Source organism: Mustela putorius, unplaced genomic scaffold (assembly GCF_011764305.1).
Source record: "Mustela putorius furo isolate JIRA1106 unplaced genomic scaffold, ASM1176430v1.1 tig00000275_pilon_pilon_pilon, whole genome shotgun sequence".
Classification (NCBI taxonomy): Eukaryota; Metazoa; Chordata; class Mammalia; order Carnivora; family Mustelidae; genus Mustela; species Mustela putorius.
Window position 1 is genome coordinate 32,109,267 of NW_025421341.1, and position 17,741 is coordinate 32,127,007.

Genomic DNA, 17,741 nt, shown 5'->3' on the forward strand with positions numbered 1-17,741 from the left:
TCCTCTCTAAAGTAAATAAAGACATGCATCATAAAGCAAAGGCACCACAAACGATCAACTGAAAGCCCAGTGAGAGCATGCGTGTAAGGTGGAGAGGGCAAACCAAACAGGACATACCTTGTTCGTGACCCTTAATTAGATTTCTGATAATGTCAATGACTGACAACTATTTTCTGAGCTTAGCATGTTTGGGAAATGATGAAAGGACTGCTCTGAATTCCAGTTCTATTTGTGTTACTTGCTCAACCATTGGTAGCGAACCATTTCAGTTTCCGTCCACATAATGAGTTTTTAAAAATGTTTTTTTAAAAACAATTACTTTTAAATTACGATCAAATACATACCTTCCTCCTATCGAGTCGTCTTGTGGTTGGGCCCCGGCAGTGTTCCTCTGTGAACGTCGCAGTGACCCCCCTGGATTGTTATTAGGCCGGTTGGACATTGGCACCTCTCTCTTGAAGGGACATACCCTTTCTAGACACTACCATTCACTGAAAAGGAAAAAACAGAGAGAGAGAGAAAAAGATCAGCTATATGTGGTACAACACAGAAGCCAAATGAAGGGCACCCAAGACGAAGGGGAAATTTTATGTAAATAATCTGTACAGCCTTCACCAATGCTAGAGTATCTTATTTGAAATCTGATTCGTATTTTGTAAGATTGTCAGGAATATACCAAATTCAGGGCATGTGGTCCAAACCCAGCACATGAAATTAACATAGATTTCGCATGGAACACCCAGGAAATTCTCAAAAACAGAGCACAAGCAGAAATTCATCTTTGCTTCTCCACTTCCAGTGGTGGGTAGGAAAGGGTACTGCACTCAACCTCAGAATACCACAGGTCAAGTCCTGTGACAGAACAGATTTTATTAAAGGAATCTGCCTTGGTACAAACCAAAGCCTCTAGCCTCCAACTCCTCAACCACAGAATTAAAAACAACACGTGATCCTTACTTCACAGTATTGCTGTGAATAACAAAACCATCGTAAATACAAAAGAAACCTTAAAACTATGGAGAAATGAGGAAAAAGCGGCTCAAGTACAATGAACTGAGAAATGGTCCCAGAGATCCCAGATTTCAACATCAGCTATGCTGGCTGTGATCTTGGACAAAACACTTATTCTCTAGATTTCATTTATCTCTTCTGTGAAATCAGTATATCACCTACCTCAAAGAGTTGTTAGAAATTGAGAGAATAATTAGTAAGTTTAACAATTCAGCTCAAAGCATGGTTCTTAATCATAAATGTGAACTTTCTATAATAAATGTAATTATTATAGAGAAAAAAATACTGATACTCAAAATCAGTTCAAATGAAGAATCACAGTTTGTATAAATCAAACCTTCACAACTTTTCTTAAGCCTCAAGTCAAACTCCAAGTAGAGTTCTTTAATTCCATTTACCGGGGAGGGAAGAGAATGAATGTGACATTACAGGAACTAGTGCTAAAGAGAATGCAAATTAATCATGACTAAATCTATTACTGGACTTTGTTTTAAGAGATTCCATGCCCTGTAACAGGAAGTGGGTTTTCTTGGGAGTTACAGGTTAACCCAAATCAGTAGAAAAGGATTGTTTCTGTCACATATGCCCACATCACCAATTAATATACTAAACAAACTCTGGTGAGAAAGTTCAATTTACTAAATAAAGTGATCATCATCAATTTTAGAAAGAAAAAAAAATGGGAAATAGTATGAAGACACTGAGAAACAGAAAATTTAAATTTATATGTACCAATATGGAAAGATCTGCCCCAAGATATGTTAGAGGGTAAACAGTATAAAACTCCCAGCTGTGTGTAGTATATTTAAAAGGTCACTTATGTATCCGTATATACTGTCTATACATTGCAAACTGATAGAAGTAATCGTAAATCACTTTGTGAATACTGCCTGATGCGGAGGGCCGCCTGGAGGGTTCAGTCAGTTAAGCATCTGCCTTCAGCTCAGGTCATGATCTGGGTGCCAGGGTCTAGTGCTTGCACTGGGCTTCCTGCTCAGCCGAGAGCCTGCTTCTCCCTCCTGCCTGCCATTCCCCTGCTTATACACACACACACACACACACACACACTTTCTCACTCTCCCTCTCTCTCTCAAATGAATAGATAGAATCTTTAAAAAACACACACACGCACACATACACAAACACACAAAAACAAAAACAAAAACAAAAACCTACCTCCCATTAAGGAGGAGGATCTGGAATCTGAAGCCTGCGATGAAAGGAGTCATTTTTATTGTAAGGCATTAGGTATGTCACTCTAGCAGAGGAGTTAGAAATGCAGACTCCGGAGTTATGAATCCTGACTCCACACAACTTGTCCCCTGTGCTTCTGTCTACCAGAAGTTTATGGGGATGAAGAACTTACCTCCTAGAGCAGTTGGAAGAATTAAATGAGAAATCCACGCAAACCACATAACACAGTGCCTCTGGTATTGCAAAGCCTCAGTACATGTTAACTGTTACTCTTATTACTATCAACACTTACTCAAAAGAAAAGAATACTTGTGGCAAAACACCACACTGAGGGAGACTTCATCATAAAAACCACTGTCTAGGTGAGTCTTATGTTTCTGGCAATATGTTTCAAAGTGAAATTTTGCTATAAACACAATAGCATTTTTTAATTAAGGATGAGCTTCACAATATAACCTGGGAAGCTCTGTCAAAATACAAATGCCTCAGAGATTCCAATTCTTTGGGTGCAGAAACTGGAGAGGTTTTAAAAGAGCTCTACTGGACCGCACCCGAGAACAACTGCACCCTATTACAGAATTAAATAAAAGCTGTTCTATCTCAGAGTTTACCCAAGAAGCTTCACCAATTCAGACATCATGATGCCATTTCACCTGGACCCTAAAAAGCACGGATACAGGAGAACGGTGTGATACTGCTACTTTCACTTTGAAAAGCAAAGACTATTATTAAACAAGTTTGGAAGATCTCACCTGCCTAGTTCCTACTACTAAATGCACACTGCCTGTCACCGGGTGTTAAGTCATTCAAAGGAGTCTAAGTCACACTGGTTATTCTGACCTATAGTTACCAAAGTAATCTAAGTACCCCCAACATCTTCAGAGCTTGCCCACCAATACCATCATCAGCCCATGGCTGCACCTGGATAATTCTTGAGATTTAAGAGAGAAAGGGTGGCAAGAAAGACGACACTTATTACCAAAGTTAATCCTCCTTTTTTTTTTTTTTTTGGAAGATTTTAGTAATCTCTACACCCATCATGGGACTTGAACTTACAAACACAAGATCAGGACTGCATGTTCCACGGACTGAGCCAGCAAGGTATCACTTAAATTGATCTTTAAGAAAGGCTCTGTTTAACTTGTTTAAAACCCCAGAAAGTAAATACAAAATTAGTATACGATACAAACAGGACCCCCACCCCCCGCCCCCGTCAGCCAGGTTACCAGTAAATCCAAAGCTGGAAGAGACCCTCCCCTGGAAGACTAAGTTCAACTCTTTACATTACAGACAAATCCTAAAAAGTTCAAGTCTCTGAATCCTGATACTAAGAAGATCTGTCCCTTCTGGAAATCACCACCACCTCAACTTCAATCAAATTTAACTCCTGTTTGGTTCCAGATCAGGGCCCAAAAGGTTTCACTGTGCCAATCATTTTTCCACCAATCATTTTTCCTTAATCATTTTTTATATGAATATTCAGTACTGTCTTAACCAATTACTTATGCCTAAATGTATTTCACTAATTAAATTCCAGTTATACGACTATAAAATCTATATTGCTAGAATTTGTTTTAATAACCTGAAATGCATATGAACTCAAAAGATTCCATCTTCATGTTGAAACTAGAAGATTTAAGCCCAGCTTATTAGTAACCCTAACTACCAAGTCCTGAAACACAGAACTCTTCCATTGGCTTCATTTCTGTGAAAATAATCACTAAGGGGGGATGGCTCAGTGGGTTAAGCCTCTGTCTTTGGCTCAGGTCAAGATCTCAGGGTACTGGAATCGTGCCCCATATCAGGCTGCCTGCTCAGAAGGGAGCCCGCTGCCTGCTTCCCCCTCTTTCTGCCTGCCTCTCTGCCTACTTGTGATCTCTCTCTCTCTGTGTCAAATAAATAAATAAATAAAATAATCACTGAGCTTTTTTCACCAAAAACTTCTGATATTAATTCCTAAAGAAATGAAATAAAATAGATGGCATATAGGGCTTTGAACTCAATAGGAAAAGCATAGAAATACTAATGGGAATGTTCAAGACTAAAATTTGTGACTTTGTTCACAGCTAATGTCCAATCAACTTACTCATTGTTCAGGTGAAATAGCATTTGAATTTTATGTGAAGAAGTATTTAGTTCTGGGACGCCTGAATGGCTCATTCAGTGAAGCACCCGCCTTCAGCTCAGGTCATGATCCAAAGGTCCTGGGATCCAACCTACTGAAACCCTCTGCCTGCCATCCCCCTTCCCTTGTACTTTCTCTGACAAATAAATAAATAAATAGGTAAGTAGTTCTTCAGGCAAACAACTGTTTCAAGAAAAACAGAAATGCTATTAAGCTACATTTAAAAATTCATTCTTAAAATTTTATAAAAAGGATATTCTTTCAAAGAAATTTCAAATGCAGTCATTTTGGAAACTGATTTTCCTTCTAATTTTGTATTCAAAAATCACAGGAGAGAGGTTAAGGTTCGGGAAAAATCTTAAACATTCAACCATTCATTTAGTGTAAAACTCTGAACACCGAGAGAAACAGATTGCAAAAATGAACTTTAAGATGCGGTAGTTCTTCTAATCAAATGGCCAAGTATGAAAGGAATACCATAGAGGTTAATATTTACGCAGAATTTTTATCACATGAAGGACATCTAATAGAATGGAAAGCAAATCTCCAATTTAGTAACACAGAACGGAGTTCATGAATAGCCCCCAAATGAACTAATGTGTTTATTCATGTAATCACAACCTACTACCTAAGAGGCAACACCAAAAGCCGAAAAAAAAATCTGCATTATTTCACAGTAAAGATATTAACACTAAAAAAAACTAACAATTATATCCACACATGGTGTCTGCAGAAAAGTTTTCAGCTTCCAGAACTGACATTGAAAGTGAACTTATCCACGGTCTTCCCCAAAACCATTTCTTAGGCCCTCTATTTAGAAGTGGTCCTCCAAAGATGACTTGGTTTGGGTTCAATTCAGAAACCAGAGTTTAATCATAACAGTAATGAAAAACTGCCTAACATGTTACTCCTCTGTTTATTCTATTAAGCAAAGTATAAATGTGCCAACGAGCCTCAGAAACCATTTTACTAATCCCACTTTACAAATAAGGTAAGGGAAGGGTTGCAAAATTAAGTAGCCTGCATGCAACAAGATATGGCATATGGACTTTCAGGCTGCAAGTAATGGCATCCAGAACTGCAAATGTGAACAACTCCATACACCAGATCCCCCCAAAAAAGTCTAGACTTAAGAACAAGCATGGTTGAGTTAAACATCCCAGTGGTAGTATTAAACAACTCCACAATAAAATGGAATAGTAGTTACCCTTGTTTACAAAAGAAGTCATTTTTTCATAAGTAAGAATGTCAAGGACTTCAAACAAGACTATCTTTAAAACAGGAATGAATAACCTTTCAGCTTCCCTAAGAGCAAGCGGTTAAAAGTTGCTGAGAGACAGGAAACAATCCCCACCCACAAGGAGCAGAGAAGAAGAGGCAGAGCCACTGGGTAAGGGGGAAAGGGACAAGTGACCTGAGAACTGGGTCAGTGAAGCATTTATTTCAATTCAGGGGCATCAAAACCAATCCAACGTCATAACAGAATGCTGAATGTTGTACAACATATAAAAGTAATATTTTCAAATTATTTATTTGAACACTAGAAAACAATTTAATGGAAAGATGCAGGTTTTAAAGTGAAAACTAAAATAAAAACAATTAGGATAACATTTACTCTGTGCTTACCATGTAGGAAGCTAAGTGCCTTTTCATCTAATTTCTACAACTTTATAAAAAACAGGTACTGGAAATTACCATCCTTCAGAGAAACTGTGGAACTTCAGTAAAATAAATCCTAACAGCATGAGGCCAAAAGGTAACCATGCCACATTCAAACACAGATTTGACCTGAAGTCTATGCCCTTTAGGATTATGTCCTATGGCAGAACAAACAAGAATCATTATACATTTACCTTTTTTAAAGAGTCAAACATTACAGAACCATGACATCCCAAGACTGGAGCATATCCTAAAAATTCTAATTCTTTCACAGTCCTTTGAAAAAAAATCAGTTTAACTGACCAATACGTAAATGAATTGTCAGGAAATGCACTAAATGATCTGAGAAGCAGCATCAAAGGTGACACTGTAAAGAGAAAAGAAAAGGTGACTTAATTTTGCCCTCACCAGATTGAGGGCATTGGAGACACACACCGATGCCAACACTCGCATGTTACAACTGTAATATGCCTTGAGACTCTATTTTAAGTGCCCATCTAGCAAAAATCTCATTGTTATTTTCATAAAGTATACTATTCAGCAGGACCTGGGATTCCCCACTGACACTGTCAATACATTAATTAGCACATGATAAGAGACTCCAGAATTTCTTGGGTCTAAAAGCGCACTTCTTTCACAAGATTTTTGGATGTAACTGAGACACTTAACAGTTATCTCCGAGAAACAGGAGACAGCGTGGTGAAGGCTTTCCTTATTTCCCTTCCTGAATTCAAGCAAAATGAATAAAATCTTAAAAATTCATAAGAAAGGGGTAACTGTATGGCTCAGTCGTGAAGCGTCTGCCTTCGACTCAGGTCACGGTAAGTTTACAGTTCTGGGATCAAGCCCCGCATCAGGTTTCCTGCTCGGCAGGTAGACTGCTGCTCCCTCTCCGACACCCCCTCTCGCTGTCTCTCTCTGTCAAATAAATAAATAAAATCTTAAAAAATTTTCATAAGAAAATTCCATTTATACTGAAACTAGAGTAAAAATGGATACACCCTAAATCATGGAAAGACCATTTGCCAGATATAATAAAATCTATCCAAACCACCCCCCCAAAACAAAAACTTATACCAAAAACAGGAAGGAGGTAAAGACCACAGAGTTTTTAAAGAGAAAGGTGGAAAGAATATCTTAAGGTTTCCTATCAATGACCCTTTCCTTGAAAAAATGAAGAACCCTAGAGCAAGGGCAACAGAAGATGGAAGTACCTCCTCCTTAAGGGCCTTCCTTAAGGGCCAGTTTCACAAGCCAAAATTGCGAGAGGCGTGGCTAGTAAAAAGGAGGCAGGCACACCATTTGTATTAACAACTCCCTGATTAACCAAGACAAAAAAGAGCCTACAACTGAGAGAGAGAAGCAGGGAAGGCAAACAGCAACTCCAAAATTAAGATCATCTGGGGCAAACAATCACTAAACCACCAAGCCCAAGGTAGCACAAGCCTTGCACCAAGATAATCAGCTCTGCTCAAAGGGAGAATAACCAAAAGCAAAACTGAAAATTAACCGCAGGTCAGAGGAAGAAATTAGAACTGGCGAAACAACTGAAGGAGAGAAAAAGGAGGACATGATTAATAAAAAAAGAAACAGACGGAAAAAAAATACTATTGCACAATTTTAAAACAGATTATTTAAAACAGGGAAACAACCTTAAGATTTTGAGAGGGAAAATGCTCTATGCACTACAAATGGAACCACTGTCAAGATCTTGTTAAGCAAAAAAGCAGGTACAGAATACTGGGCACAGAATACATCTACATATATAATTTTGTGTAAGTAAGTAATCACTGGCTTAAATATTACCTATAGAGAATACATTTAAAAAAAAAACTTTAAATCATCTACCCTTTTAGAACAGGACCCTCTCGAGACCTTTTGCAGTCAAAAAATTCTGTACACAATTCCGTATGTTGTAATTTTAACTCTACAGAAGATGACACTTAGTGGGTAAAAATAACCCAAAAAAACAAACCCATGAAAACCATTTTAGCAGATTTTCTCATTTTCATTTTTTAAATCACGTGGTGTCTTTACTAAAAACTACAGAAAAAGTCAAACTGATTATTTTCAAAGGTTTCTATACTCCAGACACATATTAAAAAAAAAAAAAAGTTATTTCGAAATCTAAATCCAATTTCCAAGAAAATGGAACTCTTACTGCCTGAAACAGACCACACAGAATGACACACTGTAACAGCCAGAAATATCATATCGATCACTGCACTAGAAGTCTATTTTGTTTAACATCGTTCTATGATCAATTTATCACAAACAGATACAATCTGCCCAGCTACTTCTAAAACAGAAAGCACCTCACTCCCTAATACGAATCCTGTCTTAGCTCCTATAACTTGTATAATCCTTCAAAATACTAACTGCATTTAATAGAGTGTTTCCTTCTAGTTGTTAAGGTCTCAAGAATTATAGTCTAGAATCAGCAAGTTTTAGCCCATGTGCCAAAGATGGCTCCATAGACCAGTTTTTTTTTGTTTTTTTTTTAAAGATTTTTATTTATTTATTTGACAGAGAGAGATCACAAGTAGAGAGGCAGGCAGAGAGAGAGAGGAAGGGAAGCAGGCTCCCCGCCGAGCAGAGAGCCCGATGTGGGACTCGATCCCAGGACCCTGAGATCATGACCTGAGCGGAAGGCAGCGGCTTAATCCACTGAGCCACCCAGGCGCCCCTCCATAGACCCAGTTTTAAGAGGTCTCCATCCTGCTGGCTACCATAATTAGCCAATCGGTAGGGGGGCGGGGTGGAAGGTCAGCTTATCACTAGCATTTTTAGTACATCCTCTTAAAGATGTTCTTTTCCACCTACCCAGGAATGGAGAGAGACAAAAGGGAAAGGTTAGGCACTAGTAGATAGTCTCTAAAATCTGATTCTGCTCTAAATTTTACACTCTAACCTAACATTTATTTTGGCTTTTCTTAAACAGTATAGTGCATAAATTCTTCCTTATAAAGACCACGATCACACAATGATAATCAAAAGAGAAGAGCTACTGACAGAGGGAGGAGGGAATAACTGGTAAAATGCCTCTCTCCACCAAGAGACAGAAAAGATGCCTGCTGATTAAGAATCACAGTTATTGTGGGACGCCTGGGTGGCTCAGTTGGTTAAGCAGCTGCCTTCGGCTCAGGTCATGATCCCAGCGTCCTGGGATCGAGTCCCACATCAGGCTCCTTGCTCAGCAGGGAGCCTGCTTCTCCCTCTGCCTCTGCCTGCCATTCTGTCTGCCTGTGCTCGCTCTCTCCCCCCCCCCTCTCTCTCTCTGATAAATAAATAAAATCTTTAAAAAAAAAAAAAAAAGAATCACAGTTATTGAAAGTAAAATACACAGTATCCTGTAGTTTACAGCAAGGTGTTCCCTGCAGACAAAAACAACTTTATGTTTGGTAAATGACCTTCAGAGCATAGATGTTTACTTGTAATAAGGTAATTACTTTCAAAATACTTTTTTAATACATATTGTCACTGCTGCAAACTCCACCATAATAATGAAATGGAAGAGGTTAATTTCTTTAACACTGCTTGTATTAGAAAGTATACCTAGCCTTCCTTGCAACAACAAAAAATAGTTCAACACAGTGATAAAAATCATGGACTGGTACCAACCTCTCGAAGCAATATGTAACCTGCAATCAACAGTGTAGATCCTAGAGAATTTTCAGGAACAAATATTACTAAGTTTAGTTAGGCTCAAGGAAAAGAAAACTAAAAATTGTAACTCAAAGTTGGAGAGACAAGATAGACTGTAACTTTAGTACAAGATAGAACAATGCACAGTCCCAAATTTTTGTTTAAAATCATGTCACAGGAATTGTATTTAAATTTGGAAATACTCTCAGAAAATATTTTTCAAGTTAAAAAAAAAAAACCTCACATTTAGAATGTCATATACTCTACAGACCAGTGCCCCACATTCCTATAAATAGTAGCATTTTTACCAAAAATAAGTATAATGGTTGTGTCTATAATGAGCCAGAACACGTAACAAACCTACAACCAAGAATAATATTAAAGCTGTTACTCCCAAATCTAAGGTGTTTTTTTGTTTGTTTTTTTCATATAGTTTCCTGGGCCCTATCAGAATGTGGGTAAAGGGAAATCAAGCTTGTTTTTTTTGTGTTTGGTTTTTTTTTTAATGCTCCTTACATGATTCTCGTATCAGCTAGGTTTCAGAACTGATAGAGGTTACACCATTTGCATGGGGGGGGTGGCTATCATGTACCACAGAATCCTCTGCAATCTTTACAGGACTCTCCTCCATGCCATAATTAAAAACTGCCACTCATTTTAGAATCCAGCAATTCCACTTCTAGGGAATCTTCTGGGAATCTAACCTAAAGAAACACCTGCACAAGTCTGCAAGGATATATGTAATCAAGATGCTAGCTGCAGTACCATCATAGAGCGTTAAGTGGCGAGAATCCAAATGTTCTCAGCAGGGAATGGTTAAATAAGTACACTGTAGCAAGTCTATGACATGCTTTGAGGTCCTAAAAAAGAGGTGGATTTGTACATAATGCACTCCTGCAAAGGGCAGAACTTCTTTAATTCTCTCAACAAATATTTGCAAGCCTTGACAGGCATCAACAGACATAATCTTTGCCTGGATGGAGCTCACGCTCAATTGGGAAAACAAAAAATAATCAAGCTATTTGCACACTGTGGTAAGTGTCATGGAAGATGGAATAGGAGAAAAATAGGACAAAGCAGAGAATAACAGGAAGTGGGAAGGAAAAAGCTACTTTAGGCTGACTCACCAGGTAATACCTCTCTGAGACTAGAGGACAAGAATGAAAGGAGAGGGTTCTATATGTATTTGTCTGTACATACATAAGGGGAAAAATATCCCAGAAAAATATACCTAAATGTCACCAGGAGAAAAGAGAGGGAAGCTTGTAAAGAGCACCTATTTCTTTAATCAGTTCGAATTCTGGCTCTACCCATAAACCATGCTACCTGGGAGAAATCTTGTTGCTTATCAAAGGCTTAGTTTCCTCATCTTTAAAATAAAGATAAGCAGATCTCATTAAATTAAGAAAATTAAAAGAAAATAAAACACTTGGAAAATACAGTAAGCAGGGGTTCCTGGGTAGCTCAAGTCAATTAAGCATCCAACTCTTGATTTCAGCACAGGTCATGATCTCAGGGTCCTTGAGATCAAGCCCTGCATTGGACTCTGCACTGAGCATGGAGCCTGCTTAAGACACACTCTCTCCCTCTCCCACCCATGTGCTCTCTTGCTCTCTCTCAAAAAAACAAAAAACAAAAGAACAAAAAAACAACCTGCAAGGGGGAGGAGAAGACAGCACATACATATTAAGTCTTAAAGAGACACAGCAACAAAATGCAGTATGGAAACTGTGAACACTGGATATTTACAAATCTTCAGGAACTATTTTTTATTGTACAGTCATGGGATTAAGCTTATGTCTTTAAAAAGAGTTCTCATCTTTCAAAGAAGCAGACTGAAATATTTACAGATCAAGTAACAACCAAAATTTGCTTCAAAATAATTGAGGCAAGGCTAAGAGTGAAAAAAATGGCTAAGAGTTGACAGTGTAGGATCTGGGTCTTGGGTACACAGAGGTTCATGAGACGGTTTGATTTCTGTGTATGTGTGAGATCCTCCATTACGTCTCTCACAGAAAGAGTAAGGACTCAAATACATGTTATTATGATCTTGGAAGGGAAAGGAAACTTGCTTTTGTTTACAGAGTCATCACCACTTGCTTTTTAAAAAAATATGTCCAGAGGGATTTCACTTTATCAGAAATGAGAAAAAATTAAGCTTCTGGATATAGAACAAATCATCCTTGACCTAAATGTGTCAACCTACATTTCATTAATTCATCCTTTAAATCTTTGCCTCCCAACTCTTAGCACACTGTAAGATTATCAAAGACATGCCTTTGTGAGGTAAAAAAAAAAAAAACAAAACAAAACACTGGCCCCCATCATTTGAGACATGGCCACAGTGATCCTATACATCTGCGTACATACAGTCCTGCTTCCATAGCTCCTAAGCGTAGAAGTACACCTTCCTTATGTAAGAGGCTAATGAGCACAGTCTTCTGATACTGTAAGATCCAACTGCCTAACAGTAAACTCCAGAGGATGCAGAAGCAGTTCAACACTTCACCCAATTTATGTGCGGTGGAGGTAAACAGCTATCCGTACCACTCCATTCTGGCAAAAGACAAAACACCTCCACTTCAGGCAGCCTGCACAGCAGCATCCTGCTAAATCTCAAGTACCAACTAACAGAGCCTCAAGAACAAGTAAATAACATGTAAACATGGAATACAATGAGAACAAGGTGAAACTAGCCCATGTCTACCAACGAAGAATGTTAACAAAAGCCCTTCTTTAAACTGAGCGATAGAATTTTTACATGTATGTAAATGGATACAGACAGCAATGACGGTGAGCTGAAAAAAAGTCTTTGGCCCACTGAAGTAGTATGGACCAGTGGTTCTCATGCTTTCTAGCCTCAACAAAATTTTCTCAGCTGAAACAAAATTAAATCAAAAAATTAAGGGACGCCTGGGTGGCTCAGTCATTGTCTCTGCCTTCGACTCAGGTCATGGTCTCAGGGTCCTGGGATCCAGCCCCACATTGGGGGTCCCTGCTAGACAGGAAGCATACTTTTTCCCTTTCTCCCACTCCTCCAGCTGGTGTTCCCTCTCTCACTGTCTCTCTGTCCTTTAAAAAAAAAATTAAAAGCCATTTTTAAATCAAAAGAATAGTCATCCCTCTTAAAATGGAACAAATACAAATTGAAAAAATGTGTAAAAACAGGCCGGTTGTACAACCCAATTCCTTTCCTGAACTGTCATCTTTTTCACTTCTCACTACCTTCTCCCCAACAATTGTGAAAATTTTCAAAATACAAAACTTGATAATTATTCAATAAATACCCATAATTCCACCACTTAAGCTTTTACAAGTAGCAGGTTGTTAATTTCCTTTATCATAGATGTATCCCTATCAGATGTATCCCTAACTATTCACCTATGCATCCCTGTCTGTCTGGCCAAATATCCATCCTACTTTTGAAGTATTTTGAAGTAAGCTGCAGACATCATTATACTTTGTATATATCATTAACTACAGTGCAAATTTTGTTTCAAGTTTTCCGTTAAATTTACATACAGTGAAATACACAAATTTTATGGATAAAATTTAATGAATGTTGTTAAATGTATATAAGTAAATCCTAAATAAATTTGTACCCTAAACCCTTGTATCAAGCTAGAGTATCACCCAAAAAAGGTTCTGTTCCCCTATCCAGTCAATTCTGTATTTCTCCCAACTCTAAAGACCACCATTCTACAGATATTAATTTTACCTCTTCCACGATTTCCTATAAATTGAACCACAGAATGTGTATACTCTTTTGTAAAAAGCTTCTTTGACTCAGTGTGTCCTGAGATTCAGTCACGTGGATAAGCGAATCAGTATATACTGCTGAGTAGTATTCCACTGTGAGATCATATCATTTTGTTTATCCTTTCCTCTGCTAAGGCACAAGGACTGTTTCCAGGTTTGGGCCATTATGAATAAAGCTGATACAAACATTCTTCCACAAGTCTTTCAATGGACATATGCTTTTGTTTCTCTTCAATAAATACTAAGAGTAGACTCCCTAGGTCATTGTGAAGATTATGATTAACTTTTTTTTTTGAAGATTTTATTTATTTATTTATTTGAGAAGGAGAAGGCTCACATGAGAGGGCAGAGGGTCAGAGAAATAAGCAGAGTCCCTGCTGAGCTGGAGCCCTATGTGAGGCTCGATCCTATGACTCCAGGATCATGACCTGAGCCAAAGGCAGTCACTTAACCAAGCAACCCAGGTGCTCTATGATTAACTTCTAAAGGAATCATCAGACCTTTCCCAAAGCAGCTATATTTTACACTCTCAACAGTGAGTATATAACTTCCAGTTGCTCCATGACCTCGTCAACACATGGTGTTACCGATCTTTTAAAAGTTCTCATGTATGTGTAGTGGTATCTCACTGTTGGAATTGGTATTTCCTTACTAATGATGTCCATCACTTCTTTATAAAGATTTTCCCACTTCACTCTCCAAACCCAAACTACAAGAACCCAATCTTATTTCAAATTTTAGTCTTTATCACTAAAACAAAACAAAGAAAACACCACTCTGGGCTATATATACCTTGAGAACTGAGATGGCCAGAACGGTGCCTAAGCCACCCAACTGCTAAATCATTTTGCTGCTAAGCAGAGAGGACACAGGGAGTCACCAAAGGAGAGAAAGAGAAAATAAATAAGCCTGTATCTGAAAATCTGTACATGCGTGGCCAAGATTTCTAGTCATATTCTGAAAAATCTGAAATTTCAACAATCTGAATAATCTAAGACACTTTAAGCCAGAGTTTTCCAAATCTTGTCAATTTTTTGATGCAGGGCTGTTCCATATTTAGCCTGCCTGAGAATGACCTGGAGAGCTCATTAAAATGCAGATTCTCAGTAAAATACTGGTATGGGCCTGAAATGCTGCATTTCTAACAAGCTCCCTTGCCAGCCTAAGGGCTATTCTTTGAGTAGCCAAGTCTTAGTGCACCTAAATACCTGACAGAAGCAAAGCCCATCTTCTCTATCCCAGGCTTCGGGAACCTCTGCAAACAAACTACAGACAGTGAACACCACATAAGTAAACAAGGCACTGTGAACAAGGATTTGAAAAAAAAAAAAAAAAAATCATACAGATTTCAGATATGAGTTATCAGATAAACCTAAAACAAAATGCTCTCTATGTTTAAAGACACAAAGGCCAAAACGGAAAAAAACTAAAGGTAACAAAAAACTGTTCAAAGGGACAGATTTAAAAAAGAACCAGAAAGAATTTATAATATGTGAATAAAAATAACTCAATAGACAGGTCTGGCAGCATACTAGACAAAGTTAGGCAAAGCATTAAGACATAAATTACAGAATGCAGCACAGAAGCCACAAGATTCAAAATAAAGAAGATATAATGAGGATAAAATTAAGACCTTCAAACATATGTTTAGTCACAGTTTCAGAAGTGTAAGAACAAAGACACGGTGAGGCATATCTAAATATTTATTGGCTTGGAATTTTCTGCATTGGTGAAAGATACCAACCCTTAAATTCAAGAAGCCCAAATGATTATTTAAACAAGATAAATAAAAAGACATTTACTTAGACATATCATAATGAAACCATGTAATAAACCTAAGTACCAAAGACAGAAAATCTGACAGCACAAGGGAAAGGAGGGAATTATTTTTTACAGCCTATCAGCTGAACTCTCGAAAGCAACAGCAGAAGCCAGAAGACAGTATAACTTATTTTCTTCTGCACACTAAGGATACATGCCAATCTAGAATTCTATACCAAATGAAATCATCTTCAGAAGAAGTAAGGTTCTGGGGCCCCAGGGAGGCTCAGTCAGTTAAGCACATAACTCTTGGTTTCGCCTCAGGTCATGATTTCAGGGTCGTGAATCCAGCCCCACATCCGATCCCACCCTGGGACATGGAGCCTGCTTATGATTCTCTCCCTCGGCCCTCTTTCCCCACTCTTCTCAAATACATAAAGTATGTGGGGGGCAGGGGGAGAATTAAGCTTTTGTCAGATTAAAAACTGAGTTTTTCCACCAGCAATACAAAGAAAATGACCCTGATATAGTACCAAGATGCAAGAATAAGTAAGGGTGACAAACAGATAAATGTAAATGAACATTAATTTTATGAAATTGTACTATCCAAAGGTTATGAAAAATGATTTAAGTAAAATGACAACAGTATCTTAAAGACCAGAGGAGCTTGGTAAACTGAGTTACTATTCTTAGGTCTTCATGTTTTCTGCAAGTAAATGTACGAGTTAATTATAGACCATGTTAGATATATTCTTTTAGTTGCTGAAGTAACCAAGGACTGGAATCATCCATCTATTAAAAACAGTAAATTCAAATATGGGCAACAAATTAGAAAATAAAATGGTAAAACTCAATCTCTAGTTAGATTTTCAAAACACTTCAACCAAAAGAGACAGATTTAAAACATCAGGATAGAGAAACAAAATAAGAAGTTAGACATACCATGCAAACACTGTACCAAAAAAAGCTAGTGTTGTTTATTGGCATTAAAAAACTGGGGCGCGGAGCACCTGGGTGGCTCAGTGGGTTAGAGCCTCTGCCTTCAGCTCAGATCCGGATCCCAGAGTCCTGGGATCGAGCCCCGCATCAGGCTTTCTGCTCAGTGGGGAGCCTGCTTCCCCTTCTCTCTCTCTCTGCCTGCCTCTCTGCCTGCTTGTGATCTGTCAAATAAATAAAATCTTTAAAAAAAAAAAAAAAAAAAAAAAAAAAACCTGGGGCACCTGGGTGGCTCAGTGGGTTAAGCCTCAGGTCATGATTTCAGGGTCGTGAATCCAGCCCCTGGGATCTAGCCCTGGGTCAGGCTTTGCTCAGCAGGGAGCCTGCCCCACCACCCCCCCACTCCCCATCTCTCTGCCTCTCTCTCTGCCTACCTGTGATCTCTCTTTCTCTCTGTTAAATAAATAAATCAAATATTTTTTAAAAAACTGACATTACAAGTTTTTAAAAAGAAATTACTAGAGATAAAAATGGTTTCTTGGGGGCACCTGAGTGGCTCAGTGGGTTAAAGCCTCTGCCTTCGGCTCAGGTCATTATCTCAGGGTCCTGGGATCGAGCCCCGCATCGGGCTCTCTGCTCAGCGGGGAGCCTGCTTCCCCCTCTCTCTCTGCCTGCCTCTCTGCCTACTTGTGATCTCTATCAAATAAATAAATAAAATCTTTAAAAAAAAAAAAAATGGTTTCTTCAGGGTGCCTTCCTGGCTCAGTCAGGGTATGCAACTCGAACTCAGGGTCATGATGAGTTCAAGTCCCACACTGGGCACAGGGCTTATTTTTAAAAGAATTTAAAAAGTAAAAGTAAATAAATAATTTTTTTTAAATAGCTCCATCATAATCATAAAAGATTCAATTCGAGAAGACAGCAATTCCCCTTTTTAAGAAGATTTTTTTTTTTAGGGGCTCCTGGGTGGCTCAGTGGGTTGAAGCCTCTGCCTTCAGCTCGGGTCACGATCCCAGGGTCCTGGAATCAAGCCCTGCATCGGGCTCTCAGAGAACCAGCTTCCTCCTCTCTCTCCCTCTGCCTGCCTCTCTGCCTACTTGTGATTTCTGTCTGTCAAATAAATAAATAAAATCTTTAAAAAAAAGAAAAAAAATTTTTTTTAAATTTATTCACAAGACAGAGGGAGAAAACAAGCGGGGGGGGGGGCGGGGACAAAGGGAGAAGCAGAGAATCTCAAGCTGACTCCCTGTTGAGCACAGAGCCCAACCTTAGGCTATAGATCCCAACATCTGAGATCTGACCTGAGCCAGAACAAGAGTCAGATGCTCAACCAAATGAACCAGACAGCTCCAGGAAGACAGCTTTTATAACCTTGTAAGGAAAACTGAAAAATATACAAATCTAGAACTTTAAAACTCCTCTCTCAACTACTGATGTTAACAAGACACCCAAAAAATAAAATAGTCTGGATACAGATGTGAAAAATAATATTATCAACAGACGTAACAGGGACAAATATAACATTGCAAATACACATTCTTTTCAAACACACACAGAATATTGACAGAAACTATCCATACACTGGGCCTCATAAATAAAATAAACCAACAAATTCAAGAGAAATGAAATCACACAGAGCATATTCTTTGAC

At 38.4% G+C, this 17,741-nt stretch overlaps 1 protein-coding gene across 17 annotated transcripts in view; it reads right to left on the reverse strand.

Moving 5' to 3' along the window:
* The window catches only part of TRIP12 (thyroid hormone receptor interactor 12), a 145,951-nt gene that overhangs the window by 103,956 nt on the left and 24,254 nt on the right, over positions 1 to 17,741 (reverse strand). For all 17 annotated transcript variants that reach the window (XM_004773423.3, XM_004773420.3, XM_045078833.1 and 14 more), the window contains exon 2: positions 345 to 491. In XM_004773423.3, the coding sequence (XP_004773480.1) occupies positions 345 to 442 (98 nt within the window). In that variant the 5' untranslated portion in view covers positions 443 to 491. The remainder of the gene's footprint in view (positions 1 to 344; positions 492 to 17,741) is intronic.